This window comes from Desmodus rotundus, chromosome 1 (assembly GCF_022682495.2).
Source record: "Desmodus rotundus isolate HL8 chromosome 1, HLdesRot8A.1, whole genome shotgun sequence".
Classification (NCBI taxonomy): Eukaryota; Metazoa; Chordata; class Mammalia; order Chiroptera; family Phyllostomidae; genus Desmodus; species Desmodus rotundus.
The window spans coordinates 87,220,292-87,240,255 of NC_071387.1; the positions used below are offsets into that span (position 1 = coordinate 87,220,292).

The window sequence follows — 19,964 nt, forward strand, 5'->3', positions numbered from 1 at the left end:
AATCATATATTTTGCCCCACCCTTCTCTTACCCTATTTTACTTTCTTCTTTCTTCTTCTTATTTTTGTTTTCTCTTGCTACAACTTGTTTACATTCCACAATCTTACTATTTCTCCCCTGTCTAGCCTCTCAAAATCAACTTTCTTCTCAATGGTCATTTCACATTATTTTTCCCACTCTTAAGATAACCACATTCTCTCTCTACCTTTAGCAATCATTGCTCATTGGTTATAGATAGGATAGTAGATGCTGCATTTTTTCAATTTTACCTCCAGATCTTCACTAATTTTGTATTTCAAATCTTGAATGTTACCGGTCTTTCCTCCTACTCTTTTTTTGGTCTCAAATTTTAAATTTCCCCTGTCTTAGCCTGGTTTTCATCCCTCATGCTTAGTATTCCCTCTCCCTCTATCACCTAAAAATCACTTCCCTTTCCTCTAGATATGTCTTAAGGTTTTCTTTCTTTTTTCACTCTTAATCCCATCCAGCCTATATTAATTTTAGCTCATTTGCTGTTAATAGTGCTATGGTGGATATTTCCCTCCAATTTGGTACCATTTTTTAAAGATTTATTTACTGTTTTACTTTATCTCTCTCACTTTATTTTATTTTATTTTAATTTCTTTATAAACCTAATAATACATATTTCCCTTCTCTTACCCCATTCTGTCTTCTTACATTCTCTCTTCACATTCCTTTGATTCCCTATTCTTATTAGTGCTCCTCCTTCTACCCACTGAAAATTATTTTTTTCAGTAGGTTGTCTCATATTCGCTTTCCTTTCTTATAATAGTCTTAATCTCTTTACACCATTATTAATACTGATTCATTTGTTGTTGAGAGTGAGATTGTGGGTGGGAGTTATTTTTGTGTGTGTGGATTTGTTTCCTGGCCTTTGTGGTTTTCTTCTGGCAGCACCTGAACAACAGCATATGAGAGGTTGATGGAGTGACCCTCAGTGAACCAGCTGGAGGAAAGGACACAACAAAGAACAACCCAACAAAAATCAAAACCCAATTACATCCAGAGAGCCAAGATAAATGACTAAAGGGCATCACAATAGCATCAAGTTCATGAGATCAAGGAGACTGCACCACTAAATCACACGAGTCTCTTATCATAGAAGTTCATACCATGAAGACAGGGAGTCAAAACAGCTCAATTTAAGAGCAGAAGAAAACAAGAAAAATATCCCCCCAAAATGGGAAGAAAAGAAATACCCCCAATGAAAGGAAGGAAGGTTGTTTCTCTCAGAACAAGTGTTAAGGGAAATAGAGACAAGTAATCTATCAGACACTGAATTAAAAAAAAATCATTATAAGGAAGCTCAATAAGCTCAGTGAGAATAACTAAAAATTACAGGGAAGCTACAAGGAACTTACTCAGAACTACAACCACGTGAAAAAGAATACAGAAACTATGAACAAGAGCCAGGAGGAAATTAAGAAAACAAATTCTGAATTGAGAACAGAGAAGAAGAAATCAAAAACAGGCTAGATGAAGCAGAGGATCAAATCAGCATGCTGGAGGACAAGGTAGAAAAAAAACTCTCAGAAAGAGCAAGAAAAGGAAAAGAGACTCAATAAGAATGAAGAGAATTAAGGGAAATGCAGGACAACATGACACATAATAATATTCATGTAATATGTATGCTGGAAGGAGAAGAAGAAGAACAAGGGATAGAAAACCTGTTTGAAAAAGTAATGAAGGAAAACTTCCCTGATTTGATGAAGGAAAATGTCACACAAATCCAGGAAGCACAGAGGGTCTCAATGAGGATGAACAAAAAGAGCCCCTCTCTAAGCACATCATAATTAAAATGGCAATATTCAAAGACAAAGAGAGAATCTTAAAATCAGCAAAGGAGAAACAGTAAGTAATATACAAGGGAGCTCTGATAAGGCCAGCAGCTGACTTCTCAACAGAAACACTACAAGCCAGAAGAGAATGGCAAGAAATATTCCAATGAAAAGCGAAGCCTGCAACCAAGACTACTTTACCCAGCAAGGCCCCCATTTAAAATGGAAGGCGAGCCCTGGCTGGTGTAGCTCAGTGGATTTAGCGTGGGCCTGTGAACCAAGGGGTTGCTGGTTCAATTCCCAGTCAGGGCACATGCCTGGGTTGCAGGCCAGGTCCCTAAGTAGGGGGGCACATGAAAGGCAACCACACATTGTTTCTCTCCCTCTCTTTCTCCCGCCCATCCCCTCTCTCTAAAAATAAATAAATAAAATCTTTTAAAAAATAAATAAAATGGAAGGTGAAATAAGGAGTTTCCCAGACAAAAGAAGGCTCAAAGAATACACCTCCTCCAAACCAGCTCTGCAAGAATTGCTAAAGGATCTACTTTAAGAAAAGGAAGAAAAAGAGTAAGAGGTATAGGAACACAGGTACGAAGTGAGTAAAATGGCAGTGAATAAGGACTTAATAATAAACTTAAATGTAAGTGCAATTAATAGACCTAGGGTATCTGAAGAGATAAGAAAACATGACACACACATATGAAGCCTACAAGAGACCTACATCAGGACAAAAGACATACACAGACTGAAAGTGAAGTGTTGGAAAAAATATTCCAAAAAAAAAAAAAATGGGCAGCAGCAAAGGCCAGAGTAGCAATATTTAGAAAAACTAGACTTCAAAACAAAGGCTATATAAAGAGACACAGAAGGACACTTCATGGTACTCAAGGGAAGAATCCATCAACAAGACATAAACATTGGAAACATATATGCACCCAACATAGGACTACCAAATATATAAGGAAAATTGTGGAGAAATTCAAGAAAGATATACACAGCATCACACTAATAGTAGAATATTTTAACACCTCAGTGTCAACAATGGATTGTCTAAATGAAATAAACAAGGTTACTATGCCAGAGAATGATAGTCTAGGTCACATGGCCTTAACTGATATATAGAAAACCTTTCACCTGAAAGAAGCAAAATATACACTCTTTTCAAATGCACATGGAACATTTCCAAAGACAGACCACATGATATGACACAAACAAGCCTCCTCAAAGTCAACAAAATTGAATCATATCAAGCATTTTCTCGGATAACAAGGGACTGAAACTAGACACCAACTTTACGGAAAAAACTTTAAAAAAATCAAATCAATGGAGACTGAATAACATGTTATTAAACAATGAATGGGTTAACAATGAGATCAAGTAAGAAATCATAAAGTTTCTGGAAACATGAAAATGAAAACACAACAGGCCAAAACCTCTGCGACACAGCAAAGGCAGTGCCAAGAGGGAACTTCATAGTGATACAGGCCTACTTAAAAAAGAAGAACCATTTCAAATAAACACCCTAGCCTTACATTTACAAGATGGGGGGAACAACAACAAATAAAGCCCAAAGCAAGTAGAAGGAAGAAAATAAGAGTAGATCAGAATTAAATGGCATAGAGACTAAAAGAATAATTCAAATGATGATTAAACCCAGGAGCATGTTCTTTGAAGGATAAACAAAATCAACAAGCCTTTAACTATATTCATCAAGAAAAAAGGGGAGAGGAACCAAATAAATATAATCAGAAGTGAAAGAGGAGAAATTAGAACTAATAACACAGAAATAAAAAGGACTGTAGGAAATTACTACAAAGAACTATATGCCAAGACATTTGAAAAATGGGGTGAAATGGACAAATTTCTAGAAAAATATAATCTTCCAAAACTGAATTTAGAAGAAACAGAAAGCTTGAAAAGACTGATAACAGATGGGCAATTTTAAGCAGTAATCAAAAAACTCCTCATTATACAACAACCCTGGAGCAGATGGTTTCACAGGAAAATTTTATGAAACATTTAGATAGAACTAACCTCTAACCTTCTCAGACTATTGCAAAAAATCCAAGAACAGGGAAGACTCACAAACTCTTTTTACAAAGCCAGCATCATCCTAATCCCAAAACCAGATAAAGACACAACAAAGAAAGAAAACAACAGGCCAATATAGCTGATGAACATAGACACTAAAATCCTCAACAAAATATTGGCAAGCTGCATCCAGGACTACATTAAAAAGATCATACAACATGATCAAGTGGGATTCATCCCAGGTATGTGAGGATGGTACAACATTCACAAATCAATTAATGTAATAAATCACATAAACCAAAGGAAAGACAAAAATTACATGATCATATCAATAGATGTGGAAAAAGTGTTTGATAATGTATGGCATCCACTTATGATACAAACATTCAGCAATATGGGAGTAGAGGGAGCATTCCTCAACATAATAAAGGCCATATAGGAGAAACTTATAGCCAACATCATACTCAATGGGCAAAAACTAAAAGTTTTCCCGCTAAGATCAGGAACAAGACAAGGGTGCCCGCTTTCACCACTTCTGTTCAGTATTGGAAATCCTAGCCACAGGAAACAGACAAGAAAGAGAATAAAAGGCATCCAAATTAGAAAGGAGGAAGTAAAATTCTCATTGTTTTCAGATGATATGATAGTATAAATAGAAAACCCTATATATGCCACCAGAATAACTAGTCGACCTAATAAACAAATTTGGCAAAAAAGCTGGGTCCAAAGTCACTATTCAGAATTGAAGGCATTTGTATACACCAACAATGAAAGATTAGAATTGGTAATTAGGAGAAAAATTCCCATTTGCTATAGCAACACGAAAAAATAAAGTACCTAGGAATAAACCTTACCAAGGAGGTAAAAGACCTGTACTCAGGTAACTACACAACACTGAGAAAGAAATTAAGGAGACACAAAAAAAATTGAAGCGTGTACCATGCTTATGGATTGGAAGAATGAAAATCATCAAAATGTCCATATTTCCCAAAGCAATTTACAGATTTAACACAATCCCTATTAAAATACCAATGACATGTTGCACAGGTATAGAACAAACATTTCAAAAATTTATATGGAGCCATGAATGATCCCAAATAGCCACAGTTATTTTGAGAAAGAAGAACAAAGTAGGAGGGATCACCATAACTGATATCAAACTATATTACACAGCCACAGGAATTTAAAAAGTCTGATACTGGACTAAGTACAGACACACAGATCAATGGAACAGAATAGAGGGCCCAGAAAAAACCTCAAATCTCTATGGTCAGTTATTTGACAAGGGGGCAGGAACATAAAATGGAGGAAAAATAGCCTCTTCAACAGATGATGGTGGGACATCTGGACAGCTACATGCAAAAAATCGAACTTGATCACTATATACACCATATACAAAAATAAATTAAAGGTGGATAAAAGACTTAAATATAAGTCGTGATACCATAAAAGCCCTTCAGGAGAACATAGGAAAATCACAGATATTCCATACAGCAATATTTTCACTGATATGTCCACTAGAGCGAGGGACATAAAGAATAAACAAATGGGATCTCATCAAAATAAAAAGCTTCTGCAAGGCTAAAGAAACAGCATTAAAATGAAAAGAAAGCCAACTGTATGGGAAAACATTTGCCAATGATACCTCGGACAAGGGTTTGATCTCCAAAATATATGTAAAGAACTCACACGAGTTCACTCTAGGAAGACAAAAAACAAATTAAAAAATGGGTAAAGGACATGAACAGACACTTCTCAAAGGAGGACATAGAAAGTATCCAGAGATGTATAAAAAGATGCTCATCATCGCTAACCATCAGAGAGATGCAAATTAAAACCACAGTGAGATACCACTTCACACCAGTGAGAATAGCCATCATAAACGATTCAACAAACAACAACTGTTGGAGAGGATGTGGAGAAAAGGGAACCCTAGTGTACCGTTGGTGGGATTGCAGACTGGTGCAACCACTATGAAAAACAGTATGAAATTTCCTCAGAAATCTAAAAATGGAAGTGCCTTTTGACCCGACAATTCCACTACTAGTATTATTTCTAAGAACCCTGAAACACCAAAAAAAACCTGTGCACCCCAATATTCATAGCAGCACAATTCATAATAGCCAAGTACTGGAAGCAACCCAAGTGCCCATCAGTAAATGAATGGATCAGAAAACTATGTTACATTTACACGATGGAGTACTATGCAGCAGAAAGAGAGAAGGAGCACCTACCCTTTTTGACAGCATGGATGGAGGTGGAGAGCATTATGCTAAGTGAAATAAGCCAGGCAGTAAAAAACAAATACCCTATGATCTCACCTTTAACTGGAACCTAATCAACAAAACATACAAGCATGCAAAGTATAACCAAAGACATTGAAATTAAAAACAAACTGACAGTAACCAGAGGGGAGATTATGAGGGGGTGGGGGAAGGGGGAAAAGGGGGAAGGGTTTTCAGGAGCAACTATAAAGAACACATGGACACAACCAAAGGGTGTGGAATCAGGGGAGGGAGGTGGGAATGGCTAGGATGGGTGGGAAAGGTGTCAGGAAAAGTCAAGACAACTGTACTTGAACAACAATAAAATTAAAAAATGGAAAAAATAAATATATATATTCATATATTCTCTTTCTCTATATATAATATTTAGAGAGAGAGAGAATATGTAAATAAATATAACAATTAGGAACCAAATTAGAGAAAAAGATCTACCAGTACACTATCAACAACAAATGAGCTAATATTAATAATGGTGACATTGGAATAAGAGGGAAAAAAGAAATAAATAAAAGCTCAAGAGATCTCTAGAGGAAAGGGAAGTGATTTTGAGATGATAAAGGGGGGAGGAATATAAGAGTGAGGAATGAAAAGCGTGCTAAGACAGGGAAATTTTAAAATTTGAGATGAAAAAAAGAAAGGACAGGAGGAAAGCAGAATGAAGTAGGAAAGGGTAATGGTAAAATTTGGGATTTGAAATACCAAAATAGTGAAGGTCTAAAGATAAAATTGAAGAAATGCAATAACAACCATTTTATCCACAACCAATGAACAAAGATTGATAAAGTTGGAGAGAGAACAAGGGTACTTTAAGAGCAGGAAAAAGAATGTGAAATGACCAATGACAAGAAAAATGGTTTTGAGAGGATGTAGAGGGAAGAAGTAGTAAGAATGTGGAATGGAAACAAGTTGTAGCAAGAGTCAAAACAAAATTTAAAACAAAAATAATAAGAGGAAAGGGGAAGGTAAAATGGAGTAAAAGAATGGAGCGGCAAAATATCAGATTTGAAATAAACTCTAATATAAAATCTAGTGACTTAGCCCTGGCTGGTGTGGCTCAGTGGATTGAATGTTGGCCTGCAAACCAAAGGGTCACTGGTTCAATACCCAGTCAGGGCACATGCCTGGGTTGAGAGCCAAGCCCCCAGTAGGTGGTGCATGAGTGGCAACCACACATTAATGTTTCTCTCCCTCTTTTTCTCCCTCCCTTCCCCTCTGTCTAAAAATAAATATAATCTTGAAAAAAAATCTAGTGACTTAACTTGTACAAACTTGAAGGACAAGAAATGAATGCCAAAAGCTATGCAGGAAAGAAAATATCACAGATCAGGAAGGAGACCATGGCAGAATATGTCTCGGTAGCATCTAGTATTTACCACTGTTTTTTCTTTCTAGATCCGCTTCTGGTAATGTCAGACAGTGTCCCAGCCTAGCCTTAGGCAGCCTGTCTGAGACTAGCAGGGATCTACAGTCTATGGCTGACTCCTTCAGTTGTTAATGTAATCACTGTTTAACCAGCAGTGAGGCTTAAGCGCCACAGGGTGGGGCCTAGTAATTCCTGCAGGCAGGGCTATTGCTTCCCCTCAGGCTGTTGCTTCTTGTAGGCAAGTGGTCTTCCTGAGCAACATGGCTCCTGCATTTGGGGGAACCCTGCACCAGGATCCTAGCTGCTGCTCCCTCAGTTCTCTCCCTGAAACCACCATCTCCAGTCTCTCCTTGGGCTTCTCTAGTCCACTCTGCTGCCCCTTCTCCACAGCCCAGGGTAAGTGGCTGCAAATGAAACTTAATGTGTTGGTCCTTTAAAAGTGTTTTTGGGGGGTTTCTTTTTTGTGACTGCAACCATCTGTCCCTGGCAGAGAGAAACCCTGCTGCTTTTCACTCCTGGATGTTATCTGGGTTCTTTATAGGCTCTGGTGCTATAGTCTGGGGAGCCCAATTTGAGGTTTATTCCCTACACTTCTCAGGGAGAGCCCACTGGCCACTGAAATACTCCTCTGGCACTTCAGCTGCCACCTGTGGTATCCTAGCCAGCCTTCTTGAGTCTCCTCTGCTCTTCATACCAGTCACGTGTTTTGGAGCTATTTCTTCTGTCTGCCTGTGGTTATAAGGTTTCTCCCTCTATTGTTCAGTTGTTTATTCTTGATGATTTCTTTACAATATTGTTGTAATTCCAGATTTGTCCTGGGAGGAGGTTAGTGTTACTTCCACTAACTCTTCTGACATCATGGATTTCCGTAACTCTCTTCATTTCTCTTGCTGCTTTTAAGATTCTCTTTATAACCTTTGACGTTTTTATGTGTCTTGGTGTGGACCTCTTGGGGTCCAACTTTTCTGGGACTTTCTGTACTTCCTGGACTTGTAGGTCTATTTCCTTCACCAAATTACGGAAGTTTTCTTTCATTATTTTTTCAAATAAGTTTTCAATTTCTTGGTCTTCCTCTTTCTCTTCCTGAATCCCTATTATTCAGATGTTGGCATGTTTGGAGATTTCCCAGGGTCTTATTCTCTCCTTTAAAAAAAAAAAAAATTCTTGTTTCTTTATTCTGTACTGGTTGACTGTTTATTTCTTCCTAATGTTCCAAATCATTGATTTCAATCCAGGCTTCCTTCCCTTCACTGTTGGTCCTCTATGGATTTAGCCTTCATTTATTCTGTTATGCATTTGCTGTACCCAGCAACTTCTCCGAGCATCCTTATCACCATTGTTTTGAACTGTGCATCTGATAGGTTGGCTATCTCCATTTTGCTTATTTCCTTTTTTTGAAGGTTTGACCTGTTCTTTCATTTGGGCCATATTTCTTTGTCTTCTCAATCGGCAGCCTACCTGTGTTTGTTTCTGTGTATTAGGTAGAACTGCTTTGATTCTCTGTCTTGGCATATCTGTTATATTGTAAGGGGTAGAACCTTAGGTATTCACCAGGATGGGGCAATCCATTTCACCGATTTGGGGCACTGTGTGTGGAGGAAGGGTCAAAGAAGGAACAATTAATCCACTTGCTCAGCTCTTGCCCTGTTTGTAGTTACTTCACCCACTTCCATATGGGACAAGCACCCTGCTAGTTGCTTTCCTGTTGCTGAATCCCAGAGTTTTTGGGTTTGTGTACATTCTAGGACTGTGCTGGTCCTTTAAACGGACTCTTGTGAGAGACTAGCAGTTTCTTCCACTGCCCCAATTCCCAATAGTTTTTACAGCCAGAAGTTATAAGGCTTTATTTTCCCAATGCTGGAACCTTTGTTGCACAGTCTGGCTTGGGGCTGGGATTGCTGTTTTCCCAGATGTCCTTCCTGGTTTTTACCTGCCACATGTGAATGTGGGACCACATGTTCTTCTGGATGCTTCTGCCTCTCTGGCACTACACTGCATCCTTTCTGCTTCGGCTACTTGTCTCCACCCCTGCTGCCCATCTGGATGAATATTTTTTCTTTGAATCCTTGGTGGTCAGACTTCCATATAGTTCGATTTTCTGGCAGTTCTGGTTGTTTTTTGTTTTGAAGTTAGTTGTAATCTTTATTACGGTTGTGTGAGGAGGCGAAGCATATCTACTTACACCTCCATCCTGGCTGGAAGTCTGTAAAAAAATATTTTCAACCAACTGCATTAACAAATGTTACATAATGTGAAAAGCTATTTGTAGTGAACCATTCCTTGTACTGCTACTTTTTAAATACTGTGAAATAAGCCAGGCGATGAGGGACAAATACCATATGATCTCACCTTTAACTGGAACACAATCAACAAAAGAAAAAAAACAAACAAAATATAACCGGAGACATTGAAGTTAAGAACAATCTAACAATAGCCAGGGGGAGTGGGGAGGGGTCAGTGGGGAGAGGGGTTTACAGGAACTACTATAAAGGACACGTGGACAAAATCAAGGGGGAGAGTGGAGGTAGGGCAGGGAGGTGGGTTCGGATGGGGTGGGGTGAAGGGATAGGGAGAAAGCGCAGACAACTGTAATTGAATAACAATAAAAATTAAAAGAAAAATACTGGCATTGTAAAAAGGGCTCTTACCTGAACAGACACTTCTCCAAGGAGGAGGTATAGAGGACTCATAAACATAGGAAAGGATGCTCAGCATCACTAGTCATCACAAAGGTGCATATTAAAACCACAATGAGATACCACTTCCACACTGGTTGAAATAGCCATCATAACAAATCAACAAACAAGTGGAGGTGAGGATGTTGAGAAAAGGGAAGCCTAGTACACTGTTGGTGGGAATGCAGACTGGTGCAGCCAGTTTGAAAACAGTATGGAATTTCCTCAAAATATTAAAAATGGAACTGCCTTTTGACCCAGCAATTCCACTGCTGCGATTATACCCTAAGAATCCTGAAACACCAATTCAAAAGAACCTGTCCACCCCCATGTTCATAGCAGCATTATTTACAATAGCCAAGTGCTGGAAACAACCTAAGTGTCCATCAGTAAATGAGTGAATCAAAAAACTATGGTACATTTACAAAATGGAATACTACAGAGCAAAAAGAAGGAACTCCTACCCTTTGTGACAGCATGGATGGAACTGGAGACTATTATACTAAGCCAGGTAATGAAAGACAAATACCATGTGATCTCACCTATTGGTGGAACCTAATCAATAAAACAAACAAGCATGCAAAATAGAACCAGACACATTGAAATAAAGAACAAACTGACAGTGACCAGGGAGGAGGATAATACGGGAAAGAAGGGGAAGGGTCATGTCAAGGAACATGTATAAAGGACCCATGGATAAGGACAACAGGGGCATTGGATGTGGGAGAGGGGGTGGGCAGACAACTGTAATTGAACAAAAATAATTTTTTGAAAAAGGGTCCTGATACGTATTACTAGACATTAAGCACTTCAGTAATAGACATGCTTGCCTTTCTTTTTTTCAAAATGCTCAATTAATGGTAAGAAAGCCAGATTGTTTTTGTAAAACGAGTTTGGGAGTCTTCCATCTTCTTGAATGTTTTGAAATAATCTGTGGAGGGTGGGGGTTAGCTCACCCTTAAATATTCTGTAGAATTCTCTTGTGAAACCATCTGGTCCAGGGCTTTTGTGTGTCAGAAGCTTTTTTATTACTGTTTCAATTTCATCAGGCATTACTGGTCTGTTCAGGCTTTCTGCTTCTTCCTCATTAAGTTTTGGAAGATTATATTTTTCTAGAAATGTGTCCATTTCATCCAGGTTTTCAAATTTTGTGGCATACAGTTCTTCATAGTAATTTCTTACAATACTTTGTATTTCGGTGGTATCAGTTGTAGACTATCCTCCTTCATTTCTGATTGTGTTTATTTGGGTCCGCTCTCTCTCTTTTTTTGTTGATGAGCCTGCTTAAGGGCTTTTCGATTTTGTTTATCTTATCAAAGAACCAGCTTCTGGTTTCGTTGATCCTTACAATTGTGCTTTTAGTCTCTATGTCATTTAATTCTGCTCTGATCTTGTATATTTCCTTCCTTCTACTTGCTCTGGGTTGTCTTTGTTGTTGTTCCTAAAGTTCTTGTAGGTGTACAGTTAGGTTGTTTATTTGAGCTCTTTCTATTCTTTTTAGGTAGGCCTGTATCACTATGAAGTTCGCTCTCAGGACTGCCTTTGCTGTGTCCCATATGTTTTGGATTGTTTTGAGTTCATTTTCCTTTGTTTCCAGAAACTTTTTGATTTCTCCTAATCTCAAACCCAGATAAAGACATAACACAGAAAGAAAACTTCAGGCCAATATCATTGATGAACATAGATGCTAAAATCCTCAACAAAATATTGCCAAATCGCTCCAGCACTACAGTAAAAAGATCATACACCATGATGAGGTGGGATTCATCCCAGGAATGCAAGGATGGTACAATATTCACAAATCAATAATCATAATACATCACATAAACAAAGGAAAGAAAAAAAACACTTGATCATATCAATAAATGAGGAAAAAGCATTTGATAAGGTACAGCACCCACTTATGATAAAAACCCTCAACAAAGTGGGAATGGAGGGAGCATTCCTCAACATAATAAAGGACATATACGAGAGACCTACAGCCAACATCATACTCAATGAACAAAAACCTTAGAGCTTTCCCACTAAGATCAGGAACAAGACAAGGATGCCCTCTCTCACCACTCCTATTCAACATAGTATTGGAAGTCCTAGCCACAGCAATCAGACAAGAAAAAGAAATAGAAGGCATCCAAATGGGAAAGAAGGAAATGAAACTGTCACTGTTTGCAGATGACATGATAGTGTACATGGAAAATCCTATAGACTCCACCAAAAAACTACTTGACCTAATAAATGAATTTGGCAAAACAGCTGGATACAGAGTCAATACCCAGAAATCAAAGGCATTCCTGTATACCAATATTGAAACAAACAGCAGAAGCAAATCAGGAAAAAAATCCCATTTGATATAGCAATTAGAAAAATAAAGTACTTATGAATCAATCTAACCAAAGAGGTAAAAGACCTGTACTCAAAAAACTACACAACAGTGAAGAAAGACATTAAGGAAGACAGAAACAAATGAAAGCATGTACCATGCTCATGGATTGGAAGAATTAACATCATCAAAATGGCCATACTCCCAAAGCAATTTATAGATTCAATGCCATCCCTATTAAAGTACCCATGACATATTTCACAGATATAGAACAAACACCTCAGCCAAGGAATAACCTCAGAAATTTATGTGGAACCATAAACGACCCCGAATAGCTGCAGCAGTTTTGAGAAAGAACAAAGCAGGAGGGATCACAATACCTGATATCATACTGTATTACAAGGCCACTGTAATCCAAACACCCTGGTACTGGCATAAAAACAGGCGCATAGACCAATGGAACAGAACAGAGAGTCCAGAAATAAACTCAAGTCTTTATGGTCAATTAATATTTGACAAAGGAGGCAGCAGCATAAAATGAAGCAAAAATAGCCTCTTCAACAAATGGTGTTGGGAGATCTGGACATCTATGTGCAAAAAAATGAAACTCGATCACCAACTTACACTATACACAAAAATGAACTCAAGATGGATAAAAGACTTAAATATAAATCGTAACACCATAAAAGTCCTCGAGGAAAACATTGGCAGGAAAATCTCAGACATTCCACGCAGCAACATCCTCACAGGCACGTCCCCTAAAGCAAGAGACATAAAGGAAAGAATAAACAAATGGGACGTCATCAAAATATAAAGCTTCTACATGGGTAAAGAAAATAGCATTAAAATAAAAAGAGAACCAACAGTATGGGGAAACATATTTGCCAATGATACCTCAGACAAGGGTCTGACCTCCAAAATATGTAAAGAATTCACACAACTCCACTCCAGGAGGACAAACAATCCAATTAAAAACCGGGCAAAGGACTTGAACAGACACTTCTCTAAGGAAGACATACAGAGGGCCCAGACACATATGAAAAGATGCTCAGAATCACTAGCAATCAGAGAGATGCAAATTAAAACCACAATGGGATACCATTTCACACCAGTCAGAATGGCCATCATAAACAAATCAACAAGTGTTGGAGAGGATGTGGAGAAAAGGGAACCCTAGTGCACTGTTGGGGGGAATGCAGACTGGTGAGGACACTGTGGAAAACAGTATGGAATTTCCTCAGAAAACTAAAAATGGAACTGCCCTTTGACCCAGCAATTCTGCTGCTGGGATTATACCCTAAGAACCCTGAAACATCAATTCAAAAGAACCTATGCACCCCAGTGTTCATAGCAGCCCAATTTAAAATAGCCAACTACTGGACACAACGTAAGTGCCCATCAGCAAATGAGTGGATCAAAAAACTATGGTACATTTACACAATGGAATTCTATGCAGCAGAGAGAAAGAAGGAGCTTATACCCTTTGCAACAGCATGCATGGAACTGGAGAGCATTATGCTAAGTGAAATAAGCCAGTTGGTGAGGAACAAATACCATGTGATCTCACCTTTAACTGGAACATACTCAATAAAAGAAAAAAGCAAACAAAATATAACCAGAGACAGTGAAATTAAGAACAATGTAACAATAGCCAGAGGGGAGTGGGGAGGTGATAATTGGGAGAGAGGTTTACAGGAGCTACTATAAAGGACACATGGACAAAATCAAGGGAGAGGGTGGAGGTGGGGTAGGGAGGTGGGATTATCTGGGGGGGTGGTGGAGGGATGGGGAGAAAATGCAGACAATTGTAATTGAATAACAATAAAAATTTAAAAAAAAAGAAAGCCAGATTGTTTCAACATGCAAATCTTAGTGTCTTTTATTTTAATCTATTTGGATATTTTGAATGAAATCCATCTCAGGATATTCTTTGTTCTGAAGTGTGACCAGGGATAAGCCACACTACCATGAATGTTGCATTTCTGCTTATGACATACTAGATGCAATAAGAAAGAGTTGACATAAAAAAAAAAAGAACTTCTCTAGTGAAGTTTAAATGAGGTGCGTATGGGTCATAATGCTTATAATTTTGCTTGTTATTTAGGAGGCAGAGACCAGATAAATCCCCTGAATATTTATTCTGTCTAAGTAAGTTCCTGGTGTTTTTTGTCTTCTATCCATTTGTTTTATTTGATTTAGTCCAACTCAGCCTAGATACCAGCCTGGCATGCATCAGTCATTGCCATTATTGATGAGCAATATGGTTGCTCCAGCAGCCCATTTGTGGCTTTCCAAAAAAAAAAAAAAAAAAAAAAAATTCAGATATCCTGATCTCCATGTGCAGAGAAGAATGTGAATCTGTGCCTTTATACCTTTGCCTGTAGTGAACTGACCTGGGGTGAATGAGGCACCCCAAGGAGACATAGTTTAGGACACGGGGAAAACACAAGGCCTGTAGGCCGAATCTAGCCCTCCACCTTGTTTTATCTGGCCTGGCACCTTGCTTCTACCTGCCGGCAGCACCGAACTCCTTTCCCCTAGTTAAGGAGTAGTTACATTTATACAGTCCTAAAATTACATTTGGCCCTTTGAAGGCAAGTGCGAGGCTGATATGGTCCCCAGTGAAAATGAGTTTGACACCCTGGCTTAGAATAAAGGAAGAGTACATGTTTAAAATGGGACAGCTACCACTCCTCCACTTCTAAAGAGGAGGGCTTATACCAGCTTGGCCACTCAAATATGTCATCCCTCTAGATACAGGGATTTGTTTATGATGGGCAGGGCACCTGAGTCAGGTCGGTCATACACAGTGAAGCTCTATTCTGGGATCTCACAGGAACTGGAGTCTGAGAAGCAAGGCTGTCAGCAACCATCTTGCCTCTGTGTGAAGAACCTGTGGAGAAATTACTGCAGAGGCAGCAGAGCTGAGAGACAGAGGAGGGAGGGTCTGAGTTTGAGGACAGTTTTGGAGCACCTGGATTCAGCTGTATCAGTAAGTCCTCTTAAGATGGATTTCTGTCCCAGTCCAGAACCCTGATGATTACAATTTTCACTATAAAAAGTTCTAACCTTGCCATGGCTGGTGTGGCTCAGAGGTTTGAGTGTTGGTCTGTGAACTGAAAGGTCACTGGTCAGGGCACATGCCTGGGTTGCAGGCCAGGTCCCCAGTTGGGGGTGCACAAGAGGCAATCAGTCGATGTTTCTATCCCTGTCTCCGTCCATCCACTCTCTCTAAAAATAAATAAATAAAATCTTTTTATAAAAAGTTGTAGCCTCTTGATTATTTGTACATGAAGTAGATTATTGGCACAAAATAAAAATTTGAGCCCACTCCTTCACAGAAGCCATTGCAATTTCTTCCAGGAAAAGACTGTGTCCTATATTCAGTTGGAGGCTTGAAAGGAGAGGGGGAGCTTAACTCAAGGAGCTTAACTTTTTCTAAAATCTATTTTTAAATTCTTTTTATTTATTAATTTCCTAGAGGGAGAGAGAAAGAGAGTAAGAGAGAGACACACCCATCAATTTGTTGTTATTTATGAATTCATTGATTAATTCTTGTATGTGCCCTGACTGGGATTGAACCCACAACCTTGGTGTATTGAGATAATGGTCTAACCAACTGAGACCAAGCCAGGGCTAAAATCTTTTTTTATTATTATTATTTAAGTAATACATTACCATTGTGGAAAAAACAAATAATACATAAAAGTTTTATTATTCATCCTTCTAGAAATTTGCCTATCATATAGAATTTTTTAAAAACAATAATGATTGATGATGAACACTGTTTTGTGCCTGCTTTCTGCCCTTAATGATGTTAGGAATATCTTTCTTTGTCAGTACACAAAGATTTATCTCACAGATTCTATTTTTTAAAATATATTTTATTGTTTATGCTATTACAGTTGTTCGAATTTTCCCCCCTTTCCTCCCCCCCCACCCCAAGCCCTTTCCTACTCCCTCAGGCAATCCCTACACCATTGTCCATGACCATAGGTCATGCATATATATATGTTCTTTGGCTATTCCCTATGCTGTACTTTTCATACTCATGGCTGTTCTGTGTCTACCAATTGGTATTTCTTAATCATTTCACCTTTTTGGCACATCCCTCCAGCCCCCTCCCACCTGGCAGCCATCAAAGTGTTCTCTGTATCTATGATTGTTTCTTTTCTGGGTTTTTTGTTTGTTTTTTAGATTCAGTTGTTAATAGATAGATATTTATTGCTGCTTTATTCTCTCATTTCTTTTCCTCCCCCTCCCCCTCCCCCTCCCCCTCCTCCTCCTCCTCCTTTCTCCTCCTCCTCCTCCTTTCTCCTCCTCCTCCTCCTTTCTCCTCCTCCTCCTCCTTTCTCCTCCTCCTTCTTCTTCTTCTTCTACCTTATATAACATTTCATATAATACTGGTTTGGTGGTAATGAACTCCTTTAGCCTTTTCTTTTCTGGGAAGCTCTTTATCTGCCCTTCCATTCTAAATGATAGCTTTGCTGGATAGAGTAATCTTGGATGTAGGTCCTTGCCTTTCATGACTTCAAATACTTCTTTCCAGCCCCTTCTTGCTTATAAGATTTCTTTTGAGAAATCAGCTCGTTGTCTTATGGACATTCCTTTGCAGTTTACTCTCTCCTTTTCTCTTTCTGCTTTTAAGATTCTTTCCTTATCTTTAATCTTGGGTAACTTAATTATGACGTGCCTTGGTGTGTTGCTCCTTGGATCCACTTTCTTTGAGACCGTTGATTTGAGTCCCGATTTCCTTCCCTTCACTGTTGGTTGCCTCTATATTTTGTTTTATTTCACTTTGTATAGCCTTCATTTCTTCTTTCATTTTGCAACTGAGCTCAATCAATTCTGTGAGCATCCTCATTACCAGTGTTTTGAACTGTGCATCTGATAGGTTTTCTATCTCCTGCTCACTTAGTTCATTTTCTGGAGTTTTTCTGGAGTGTTCTTTCATTTAGGCCATATTCCTTTGTCTTGGTGCACCTGTTATGTTGTAAGGGGTGGAGCCATCCCTCTTTGCTGCATTATGGTGCTATCTGTGGGGGAGGGGTCAGAGAAGGTACAATGCTGCTCTCTTGCTCCACTCTAGCCCCACTTTCCAATGAACTCTCCTGTGAGACTGGGATTTTCTCCTGCCTTTGCAACCCCCACAGGATTTTATGGCTAGAGGTCTGAGTCTTTAGTTTGCCAGTCAGCAAGCCCCCACCTTGCCCCCTTGGTCCATCACCTTGCTGCACATCCTCTCCGCCAAGCTGTCCATCTCCGTGTCTCCTACTGATCTGTATGAATGTTTCTTTAACTCGGTTGTCAGAGTTCCATGCAGTTCAATTTTCTGGCACTTCTGGGTTTTTTCTTTTTTAATTGGTTGTTATCCTTTTGCTTGTGCAAGGAAGAGAAGTGTTTCTACCCATGCCTCCTTCTTGGCTGGAACTCCCATCATTTTGAATATTTCTTGCCAATCCCTTCTGGCCTGCAAAGTTTCTTTTGAGAAATCATCTGAAAGTGTTATGGGAACTACTTTGTAGTTAACTAACTGCTTTTCTCTTGCTGCTTTTAAGATTCTCTCTTTGCATTTAACCTATGGCATTTTAATTATGATGTGTCTTTGGGTTCATCTTGTTTGGGAATCTCTGCACTTCCTGGACTTGTATATCTAGTTCCTTCACCAAGTTAGGCAACTTTTGTGTCATTACTTTTTCAAATAGGTTTTCAATTTCTTCCTCTCTCCTTCTTTCAGCACCTCCATGATGTAAATGTTGGTACACTTGAAGTTGTCCCGGAGTCTCCTTACACTATCTTCATTTTTGGGGGGGATTCTTTTTTATTTTTGCTGTAATGCTTTTGTTGTTGTTGTTTGTTTGTTTCTTTTTTTTGCATCCTTGTATTCCAAATCACTGATTTGATTCTCACCTTCATCCACTCTACTGTTGATTCCCTGTAAATTGTTCTTATTTCATCGGTGTATCCTTCATTTCTGACTGGACACTTTTTATATTGTTGAGGTTCTCACTAACTTCAGTGAGCATTCTTATAATCAGTGTTTTGAAATCTGCATCTAGTAGATTGCTCTTCTCCATTTTTTTTTTTTTTTTTTTAGTTCTTTTTCTGGAGTTTTGTTCTGTTCTTTCATTTGGGCCATGTTTCTTTGTCTCCTCATTTTGGCAGCCTACCTGTGTTTTTTCTGTGTATTAGGTGGAGGTGCTATGTCTCCCAGACTTGGTAGAATGGCCTAATGTAGTAGGTGACCTGTAGGGTCTAGTGGCACAGCCTCCACTATTACCCAACCTAGGTGCTCAAGGTGCACCTGCCATGTAGGCTGTGTACCCCTCCTGATATAGTTGAACCTTGACTGCTTTTGGCATGTCCAAGGTCAACCACTGCCTATGTTCGTCTAAGGTCACACAGCATCAGCTACAAGATGCCTGCTACTTGCACTGGCCTTGGAGGTGCCCAGGTGAAGGCAAGCTGTGAACCAAAGCCATCTACTGGTAGTGCCGGACCTGGGGCAACTTAGTGTGAGGTATGGGGCTTGCTGAAGCCAGATACTGCTTGTTTGAGAGAATTTAGGAAAATCTGAAGCATGGGCCCAGACAAGCCACTCATGGAAAAGCCACTGGAAACAGCTTGGGTGGGCTTGAAAGTTGGGTGAGGCAGAGCCTCAGGGAATCACCAGGCTAGGACAAACAGTGTGAGCCATGTTAATGGAGACTCAGATATGGCACCTGCCTGCCAGCTCTTTGGGTCTGTGGGTGGAAGGGTCAGAACAGGAACAATGGCCTCTGCCAGCACCTCTGTATGGGAGAAAGCTGACCCCCTGGTATCACCCTGATACTAGACAATTCAGTTCCTCCTGGTATGTCTCTGATACCTTCAATCTGCTAGCCCCACAATGGAGCTCAGAGGGAATAAGTCCAAGTAAGTCTGTGTACAGGCTCTTTAAGAGGAACTGCCTGGGACTGCAGAAATTTGTTTTCTACTGCCTCAATCCCATCTGGTTTTTAGAGCTAGAAGTTATGGAGACTTATCTTCTTGGCAGTGGATCCTTGGGCTTAGGGTTCTGATGTAGGGCTGGGACATCTTGCTCCTGAGATATCCCTCCTGATTTTTATCTGCCAAACATAGATGTGGAACCAGCCCATTCTACATCCTCACCCCTCCTACCAGTCTCGATGTGGTTTTTCATTACTTGTGTAGTTTAACTCTTCCATTCAGCATGATTTCTGACAGTCCTGAGTGATGGTTGTTATATAGTGTGGTTGTTCAAGGAGGCAAGTACTGTTTATCCCACCAATTTTAATGGCTCCATGATAGTCCTTTCTGTGAATGCACTGAACCATAATTTATTTAACCATAGTTGGTTGGACATTCTAGTTTTTTCTCCTATGTAACGTATATTATGAAAAATATCATTGTTCATGTGTCTTTGCACAATTATCTCATTTCCTGTAAAAAATTAATTGCTAGAAGTGGAATTGATGGCTCAAAGAGTAA

General features: G+C 39.2%; 2 protein-coding genes across 18 annotated transcripts in view; one reads left to right on the plus strand and one right to left on the minus strand.

The window, feature by feature from the left end:
* The window catches only part of IQCK (IQ motif containing K), a 217,422-nt gene that overhangs the window by 93,182 nt on the left and 104,276 nt on the right, over window positions 1-19,964 (plus strand). For 9 of the 15 annotated variants that reach the window (XR_008427022.1, XM_045195357.2, XM_045195358.2 and 6 more), the window contains one exon: window positions 15,310-15,465. The exons of the other annotated variants lie outside the window; for them this stretch is intronic. Coding sequence is in view for 8 of the 9 variants with exons in the window: in XM_045195357.2 (XP_045051292.2) it covers window positions 15,310-15,465 (156 nt within the window). In the remaining variant the exon portion in view is untranslated. The remainder of the gene's footprint in view (window positions 1-15,309; window positions 15,466-19,964) is intronic. 15 annotated transcript variants of the gene reach the window in all.
* Window positions 1-19,964, minus strand: part of GPRC5B (G protein-coupled receptor class C group 5 member B) — a 153,783-nt gene that overhangs the window by 8,643 nt on the left and 125,176 nt on the right. The gene's annotated exons all lie outside the window — the stretch shown is intronic.